At 35.7% G+C, this 9,849-nt stretch overlaps 2 protein-coding genes across 2 annotated transcripts; both read left to right on the top strand.

Annotated features, from left to right (window-relative positions):
- Positions 1–263: 263 nt before the first annotated feature.
- On the top strand, positions 264–2,722 carry LOC108455706 (putative pentatricopeptide repeat-containing protein At3g15130). The gene has a single exon (XM_017754242.2). The coding sequence runs from the start codon at positions 662–664 to the stop codon at positions 2,456–2,458; it is 1,797 nt and encodes a 598-aa protein (XP_017609731.1). The 5' UTR covers positions 264–661; the 3' UTR covers positions 2,459–2,722.
- A 281-nt stretch (positions 2,723–3,003) lies between these two features.
- Positions 3,004–8,726, top strand: LOC108457044 (110 kDa U5 small nuclear ribonucleoprotein component CLO-like). Its single transcript, XM_017755847.2, has 11 exons — positions 3,004–3,276; positions 3,706–4,472; positions 4,796–4,864; positions 4,962–6,155; positions 6,282–6,380; positions 6,506–6,664; positions 6,810–6,895; positions 6,987–7,185; positions 7,594–7,704; positions 7,933–8,139; positions 8,271–8,726. Exons 2-11 carry the CDS (start codon positions 3,723–3,725, stop codon positions 8,367–8,369), a joined length of 2,973 nt encoding a protein of 990 aa, XP_017611336.1. The 5' UTR covers positions 3,004–3,276; positions 3,706–3,722; the 3' UTR covers positions 8,370–8,726.
- The last annotated feature ends 1,123 nt before the right edge of the window (positions 8,727–9,849 follow it).

Here is a 9,849-nt window from a genome sequence, read left to right as displayed (position 1 = left end):
ATGATGATGTTTTATGCACGATATCAGATTCATCCCACAACATTAGATACCAATTTATGAAATTAGATTTGCTAACGGATATGCTATGCTCTATGTTATGAATCTATAAGTTTAATCCTCCAACTTGCATTTGTTATTCTATCCTTTTTTTAATATTTTAGGGAAGAGTTTAACTTTTCATTCAAATATCCGATTCAACAACTCTAAATTTAGTTAGAAATCAAATAAACATTTAAAACTAAATAAATTACACTTAGAAAAAATTGGGACTATTTCCAAAATCCATTATTTCCATGTATAAACGCTTTAACTTCTTATCATATTATTTTGTAGATTGAATAAAAAATCTGCTTTCAAGTCTTTAGATGATTTTAATATTTGAAAGACTCCTATCTCTTATAAAAAGAAAATAATATTATTATGTATTATTGATTTCAAGTTGTTAAAATTTATTTATTTTAATTAAAAGCAAGCTTTTGATCTGTTTTAGATAAGATTATTATATATTGATTTCAAATTTTCAACCAATTTCAGCTTGTTAATATCATTTTTTTAATTAAGAAAAAGCTTTTTGTCTGTCTTAGATGTTTGGTCTCAAACAAATGTTACCATCTTAGCATCAAGTTCATAAATAAAACCCAAAACCAATGATAGCAAACAAATGCATCGCCTAGCTGTATTTCAATCTGCCAGGCCACTCTTTTATTCTACCATTGCTAATTCTTATACTCATTTCTCAACCTCAGAAGAAAACTTTTGCACCAAATTCTTAACTTCATGCGCCCAAACATCAAACTTACTTCATGGAAAGGTAATCCATGCCAAATTCATCAAAGGGTTATTTCCAAATTCCCTTTACCTCCAAAACCACATCCTAAACATGTACTCCAAGTGTGGAGACCTAATCAGCGGTCACAAGCTGTTCGATGAAATGCCTCAACGCAACGTCGTTTCATGGTCTGCCATGCTTTCTGGCTTTACCCAACATGGGTTTTTCAACCAAGCTTTATCTTTGTTCGTTTACATGTTAAGGGATGGAACTTCAAATCCTAATGAGTTCACATTTGTTAGTGTTCTTCAAGCTTGTTCTTTGCACGAAAATTTAGATTTAGCTTACCAAGTTTACGCTATGGTTTTACGTTTGGGGTTTGAATCAAACGTGTTTTTAGTCAATGCTTTTTTGACAGCTTTGATGAGACATGGGAAAAAAGAGGAAGCTTTGGAGGTTTTCGACAAGTGTTCAAACAAAGATATCGTGACTTGGAATGTTATGTTAAGTGGGTACTTGGAAAATTCTTGTTTAGATTTGCCTAAATTTTGGGTTCAAATGAATCATGAGGGGCTGAAACCTGATTGCTTTACTTTTGCAAGTGTTTTAACTGGGTTGGCTTCTGTTGGTCATTTAAACATGGGTTTACAAGTGCATGGTCAACTTGTCAAGTCTGGCCATGGTACTGAAATTTGTGTCCAGAACTCTGTGGTTGATATGTATATAAAGAATCAAAGACTTTTCGATGGGCTGAAAGCTTTCAATGAAATGGGTGAAAAAGATGTTTGTTCTTGGACACAAATTGCTGCTGGGTGGTTAGAGTATGGGGAACCTACAAAGGCTTTGGAAGCTATTGCAGAAATGAGGATGATGGGGGTAATACCCAACAAGTTTACACTTGCTACCGCTTTCAATGCTTGTGCTAATTTGTCCTTCTTGGAAGAGGGGAAGAAAGCTCATGGGTTGAGAATTAAACTTGGGGTTGATATTGATGTTTGTGTGGATAATGCATTGATTGACATGTATGCAAAATGCGGTTCCATGGATGGTGCTTGGGGTGTTTTTAAGGTAATGGACGATCGTTCCATTGTTTCATGGACAACAATGATAATGGGGTGTGCACAAAATGGTCAAGCTAGAGAAGCTCTTAAGATTTTCAATGAGATGATTATGAAAGGTATAAAACCGAATTACATAACCTTTGTTTGCGTTCTTTATGCATGCAGCCAGGGAATGTTTACTGATGAAGCCTGGAAATATTTCTCTTCCATGACCATTGACCATGGAATCTCTCCTGGTGAAGATCATTATATATATATGGTACATCTTCTTGGCCGTGCAGGGCATATTAAAGAAGCCGAAGAACTAATCTTGTCAATGCCATTTCAGCCTAGTGCATCAGTTTGGCAAACTTTGCTTAATGCTTGTCAAGTTCATGGGGATATTGAAACAGGGAAGCGAGCAGCAGAACATGCAATAAACCTAGACAGAAAGGACCCTGCAAGTTATGTGCTGTTATCAAACATGTTTGCTGGCTTCAACAATTGGGACGATGTGGGAAAGTTGAGAGAACTAATGGATACCAGGGATGTAAAGAAAGTACCTGGAACCAGTTGGATCAAACTAGAAAAAGACTGCTCAGTAACTTCAGGACCCAAGTTTTCAAGTATGGGATCTAAAATTAGTTGATAATAGGTGATCATCAAGCTCATTAAACTTTTAACTGATGGAAGATGAGAAACTCTAGAGAGATTCAGGCAGTAAAAAACTTGGGAGTGATTTAACTTCAAAATCAAAATTCTTCTGAGATGGATCAAGGACTTCTCGCATAATATGAACAAGAATTTGTATTCTATGTTTTCTTTTCTGGGGTGAAGCAATCTTTTCATTTTTGTGCAAGTAATTAGATTAAAATAATGCAGACTTTCAGTGAGTATTATGTGGAAATAAAAAGCTCACATATGTGACAATAGCATATTGTTTAGATCAAAATTAAAATTTTAAATGTCGAAAAGTAAATAATGGTATAATCTATTTGACCACTAATCCGATTTTTTATTTTTATAAGATTAAATTAGTGGTTCAATTGGTTAAACCGATAATTGATAGTGTGTTCTATTTAACCACTAATACAGAATTTTCAACATTAAAACACATCCTAATTAGATATTAATTAAATACTTTTAAAAGAAGTTTTTATAAATACAAATAGTTTAAAATTAACGCAATACAACAAAGCATAATAAATTAAAAATTAGAATTACATCCAAATCTAAATCTGTCGAAATAAGTTTTTACATTATTCTTTGAAAGCCCAAATTGTTGTCGAAGAAGATTAGAGCAAAGGTCCATATGCAGCCCAACACAATCTTGCCCTGCAGCTCCGCTCGGCATTCGCTTGCGGCTTGTCGAAGATTTGATTTTCAAGTGTTTCCAATCTACCACTCAAAAACCTCTGCATAAACCTTTGCTTCTCTTCGTTTCTTTTCTTTGTTCAGTGCTTCAAGGTACGTTCTTATCTTCTTTTTTTTCTTCCTTTTTAGCTTATTTTTGTCTTCTCTTTGTAGATTCACACATTTTGCTATTTTTATTTTTATCAACATATATTTTGTTTCGACTTAACCATGTTGAAAAAAAGCTTTATTTTGAGTTGTTTTCTTACTTTTGTTTTAAAAGAGGAGCTTCTTAAACGAACCCAGAAATGGAATTAAATATTAAGAGTTTGTGAGATCTCTATTTAGTTCTGGGTTTGGCTATATGAACCGTCTATATAGATTGACTATATATATTTTTTTGTTTCTCATTTGTGGGTTTTGATGTTGACGCCTGGCAATAATTTAGGTTATTTAGTCTTAATCTTTGGGTCCATTTTTGTATCCAAATAGCAAAATTCACTTGGGATTTGTTTAACATTCATTTGTTTTTCTTGTGGGCAGATTTAGGCATTTAAGCTATGGATGATAACTTGTATGATGAATTTGGGAACTATATTGGACCTGAGATTGAGTCCGACCAGGAGAGTGAAGGTGAGGAAGAAGAAGATGAAGATCTCCTCGACAGGCATGCTCAAGAGGAAAGAGAAGAATCTGATGGTGAGGCTCCACCTGGTGCGTCTAATGGATGGATTACTGCAGCCAATGACGTCGATATGGACAATCAGATTGTTCTTGCTGAGGACAAGAAATATTACCCCACGGCTGAAGAGGTTTATGGTGAGGATGTTGAGACATTGGTTATGGATGAAGATGAGCAGCCTCTTGAACAACCTATTATTAAGCCTGTTAAGAATATCAAGTTTGAGGTTGGAGTTAAGGATTCTTCAACTTATGTATCGACCCAGTTTCTTATCGGTTTGATGTCAAATCCAGGTTTGGTTCGGAATGTTGCCCTTGTTGGGCACTTGCAGCATGGAAAGACGGTGTTTATGGACATGTTGGTTGAGCAAACCCACCATATGAAAACATTTGATGAAAATAGTGAGAAGCACATGAGATACACTGATACAAGAATTGATGAGCAAGAGAGAAGGATATCTATCAAGGCAATTCCAATGTCACTTGTTCTGGAGGACAGTAATGCAAAATCCTATCTTTGTAACATCATGGACACTCCTGGTCATGTGAACTTTTCTGATGAAATGACCGCTGCTCTTAGGCTTGCTGACGGTGCTGTGTTGATTGTTGATGCTGCTGAAGGAGTGATGGTAAGTACATCTTTGCATGCATATTATAGTATTTAATACTTGTTCTTCTGCTTATGATTATGCTTGTGGCCCACTTAATTTACACCTACAAACAAGAAATGTTTTCATTCATATGAAAGAACTTGGGAAAAAAATGAGTATTCTGAGGTTTATCACAATTAAATTATGCATTGCTTGATCAAATCTTTTCAAATCCACTGCCTTACTAATTATCGAGCTTGGGCTTCTGCATGATGTAGCTGCTGTCTGTAGAATGTTTAAACTATGAAAATGAGCAATATGGAGTGTTCTAAATGATACCATTTCTTTCCTGTTTTAAACAGGTAAACACTGAGAGGGCTATACGCCATGCAATACAGGAGCGCCTACCTATTGTAGTTGTTATAAACAAGGTAATACTTTTCACCTTATGATTTATCTCTATAAGTTGTCTGATGAAAATGATGTTCCAGATCTTGCTCCTACTCAAATGCTTTTTACTTATTTTAGGTTGACCGGCTGATAACAGAACTTAAGTTGCCCCCAAAAGATGCTTATCATAAATTAAGGCATACACTGGAAGTAATCAATAACCACATATCTGCCGCCTCTACAACTGCTGGTAATGTTCCTGTTATTGATCCTGCTGCTGGAAATGTTTGTTTTGCTGATGCAAGTGCGGGATGGTCCTTCACTTTGCAGTCATTTGCAAAATTATATGTCAAACTTCATGGAATTCCTTTTGATGCTGAGAAGTTTGCATCTCGTCTTTGGGGAGATATTTATTATCATCCTGATACAAGGGCTTTTAAAAGAAAACCTCCTGCTGGTGGAGGAGAACGATCATTTGTTGAATTCGTGCTTGAACCCCTGTATAAGATATATAGCCAGGTGATTGGTGAACATAGGAAGAGTGTAGAATCGACTCTTGCAGAGTTGGGTGTCACTCTTAGCAATGCTGCTTACAAGTTAAATGTTAGGCCTTTGTTAAGGCTGGCTTGCAGTACAGTTTTTGGTTCAGCTTCAGGCTTCACTGATATGCTGGTTCAGCACATACCATCTCCTAAGGATGTCGCAGCTAAGAAGGTTGATCACATATACACTGGACCTAAACATTCTATTATTTACAAGGCAATGGTAGATTGTGATCCTTCTGGCCCTCTTATGGTTAATGTGACCAAACTATACCCCAAGTCCGATTGTAGTGTTTTTGATGCTTTTGGTAGAGTTTACAGTGGTAGAATTCAAACAGGACAAACATTGAGAGTACTCGGAGAAGGCTATTCACCAGATGACGAGGAGGACATGACAGTGAAAGAAGTAACCAAATTATGGATCTACCAAGCTCGGTATAGAATACCCATTAGCAGTGCCCCTCCTGGTTCTTGGGTTCTCATTGAAGGTGTTGATGCTTCAATTATGAAAACTGCCACGCTTTGTAATGTGGATCTTGACGAAGATGTATACATATTGCGGCCTTTACAGTTTAATACTCTTCCTGTTGTAAAAACAGCAACTGAGCCTTTAAATCCCAGTGAGTTGCCCAAAATGGTAGAGGGGCTTCGGAAGATTAGCAAAAGCTATCCTCTGGCTATTACTAAAGTTGAGGAATCTGGTGAGCACACCATATTAGGTACTGGAGAATTGTACTTGGACTCAATCATGAAAGACCTTAGGGAGCTGTATTCTGAGGTGGAAGTTAAGGTATTGAGTTTCTCGTACTCCTTGTACTACTTTTTCATTTATATCTTTCTGGAATTTGTTTCTCTATTATACGGGCTATGCTTAAGCTAATATGTGTGCTTTCACTTCTTATGCTTCTCCTAATAGGTGGCGGATCCTGTTGTTTCATTCTGTGAAACAGTGGTGGAGTCTTCTTCCATGAAATGCTTTGCTGAAACACCCAACAAGAAGAATAAAATAACCATGGTAAGACAGCCATCTAAGCGCTTTTTTTTTTTTTTTTCTTTCTTTAATCTAGATGCTTTTAGGAATAATTACTGGTAGTAGTTACTTTCAGGCTGTATGATCATATACCTTCCCATGATTTTAAGATTGCAGAGCCATTGGAAAGAGGGCTTGCAGAAGACATTGAGAACAGTGCTGTAAATGTTGATTGGAGTCGGAAGCAACTTGGCGACTTCTTCAAGACAAAATATGACTGGGATTTGCTTGCTGCACGTTCCATCTGGGCATTTGGCCCTGATAAGCAGGTGAAAGAAGTGCAATTATGTTGTTTCTAACTTCATCCCTGACTTGGTGATTTTATCTTGTTCCTTCATGTTTCTAAAGAGCAGAACAATGAAATTCAAGTTGTAATAATTGGCATCTGTGGCTGTTACGAATCTTGTTTTGCAGGGACCTAATATTTTATTGGATGATACACTCCCAACTGAGGTTGACAAGTCTTTGTTGGGTTCCGTCAGGGATTCTATTGTCCAAGGGTAAGAATATATCTTCTTTTCCCAATCTTTTAAGTTGTTAATCACTTAAACCTCCTGCTTGTGACTAAAAATTTCATGTTTTGCTGTGCAGGTTTCAGTGGGGTGCAAGAGAAGGACCCCTCTGTGATGAACCAATAAGAAATGTAAAGTTCAAAATAGTGGACGCAAGGATTGCGTCTGAATCATTGCACCGGGGATCTGGACAGATCATCCCCACAGCTCGACGTGTGGCCTATTCAGCTTTCCTTATGGCAACCCCACGGCTTATGGAACCTGTATATTATGTGGAGGTATGTTCCTTCAATTACATTTCCCACTGCCTAACAGCCTTCCACCTATGGGTTTATCTGCATTAAATATGCAGGAGGAACCAAACAAGATAATATTGAAATCAAGATAGACTGCATGTCAGTCTTTTAATGGAAAAGGAATAGTAACCATAATGTAATGGCCTTGGCATAGCTAAGCTGAAAATATTCTCAATCTTTAAATTTTCATTTTGCCTTGGTTGCTATGGCTCTTAAGCACATGGCATTCTCTTCGTGCTAGAATGAGGGTTAACTATCCAGAGCTATCAGTCCTACCTTGAAGGAAGTTAAATAAAATCCTGTCTTTTTGCTCTCTTTTAATCTCAAGCAATTAGCTCAAATGAGTCTTCTACTTACAATATGTGCTTAAAGTCGTCATTGTTGTTTCAGATACAAACACCAATTGACTGTGTCTCTGCTATCTATACTGTTTTGTCCCGTAGACGTGGTCATGTTACAGCTGATGTGCCGCAGCCAGGAACCCCTGCTTATATTGTCAAGGTTTGGAAGCAAAGTTTTATTTTCCTTAGAAATATTTGTCTTACTGTTTTTTTTTTTTAAATTTATTACTGACAGTAGTGTTTATATGAATTACATAATTTGCTTTGCCTAATTTCATTGACCAGAAGGTTATATTGTGGCCTGTTTAATCATTCACACAATTGCCCAATAGCTACCCCCCATTTATATGCTTACAAATTCATGTGATTGATCCCCTTTTCCATTTAGGCATTTTTACCTGTGATAGAGTCATTTGGATTCGAGACTGATCTAAGGTACCACACGCAAGGGCAAGCCTTTTGTCTCTCAGTATTCGACCACTGGGCCATAGTTCCTGGAGATCCCTTAGACAAGACCATAGTTTTGCGGCCTCTTGAACCTGCACCAATACAGCACCTTGCTCGGGAGTTCATGGTGAAGACGAGGCGTAGAAAGGTACAGCTGCTTCTATCCACGCATGCACACACACACAAATAGGGATTTGCTTTCTGAAAATGGACAAAAGAACCTTAAAAAGAAAATCCAATCAGGAATGATTTGAGTGAAATTTGTGTTGAACTTTCCAGGGAATGAGTGAAGATGTGAGCATCAACAAGTTCTTTGACGAGGCTATGGTGGTGGAGTTGGCTCAGCAGGCAGCTGATCTTCATCAGCAGATGATATAACAGAAGCAATGTGACATGAAGTAAGACATCATACACGATTAATCGCCATGTTTTCCTGAACTGCCTGGACAGAACGGATATACTTTAGGATAGTCTAATGTTTAGCTGCCAATGGCATCTACACCTTTTTAAAGGATAGCAATATTGATTTTTGCTTACTCTCTAATTTTTGAATCAAGTGGAACTCGATGAATTAAATGTTTAAATTTCTAGGTATATCGCTGTCTTCACGTATACATGTACACGTGTAGTATAATCGGGTAATCGCCGCCTGCAATTAGTAGATTCATTGGAATTAGTGTAATTGAAGCATCTTAATTATTTATAAGATAAATTACACGTCATTAAATGGGTAAATTTTTATTTTGGTTACTCAACTAAAAAGTTATAATTTAGTCATTGAATTATATAAGTTATTGAATTATTTAAAAGTTATTATCTAAGCTATTGGATTGTTAAGTTTTTTTTAAAATAAAAAATTGTTAGTAAACTCTACGTGACGATTCGATGACTAGTACGATAGATCAATATCTATTGACAAATAGAAAAATATATTTTAAATTTAAGTTGATTTGACGATTAGTGTCAAAGATTGAAAGAAAAAATTATTTGAAATTTGATTCGTAAATTTGTGACATCTAAAGCTATTTTATGGAGAAAAAAGAAACTTAATCTGTAAAAGAGAAGAGGAAAGGAAGAGAGAGTTTTAGATTAGTGCAAACAGTACGAATAAATTTTTTTTTAAATAATTCAATAACTAAATTATAAACTAAAAAAAAGAGTTAATTATATAATTCACCCGGTTGATAGTTAGACAAATAATTAGAAGCTAATCTAATGAACTTTTGAAACATGTTAATCCAAAAGTCGTTTGCTATTGGCCATAGAAATGATTAGATTTGCGGTCAGATCGAAATTTTGAGGCACATTTTTGTAATTTCGGACCCATGCATCCGTCTCTAAATTAGCTAGTACTTTATAATACAGCAACTACAAATTTTTAGCAGCGCCGTGAGCTCGTGAGAGGAAGAGAGGAAATGTGATTAGTATCAACAAAAGTTCCACTAATAATGATTATGTTTTAGTTAACTGCGTTCCCAAGGATAATAGTAATGTTAACCTTGAAATAAGTAGTAGCGTTGTTTCTTTGAAAGAATAATTTGTTTAAATTAATCATTATTTAAAAATAGTTAAGTTCTGAACAACTTTATTTAAAATAGGATTCTAGTTTAGAACAATTACCATCTAATTTAGTTAATGTTCGAAATAATTACGTTTCAAGAATAACTATATTCAAAACAACTATTGTTCAGAATAATTTCTATTCAGAACAATTGTATTTTTTTAGAAGAACCATTATTTGGAACAAACTCTTTTTAAAAAAAATATCACCGCAAAATAACTCTTGTTTAAAACAATCTCTATTAAACACAACTATTTTGAGAACAATTAACGCTTGGAACATGTCAGAATAACCCTT

The sequence above is a fragment of the Gossypium arboreum genome, chromosome 9 (genome assembly GCF_025698485.1).
Source record: "Gossypium arboreum isolate Shixiya-1 chromosome 9, ASM2569848v2, whole genome shotgun sequence".
Lineage (NCBI taxonomy): Eukaryota > Viridiplantae > Streptophyta > Magnoliopsida > Malvales > Malvaceae > Gossypium > Gossypium arboreum.
This window is presented reverse-complemented; position numbering and strand designations above follow the sequence as displayed.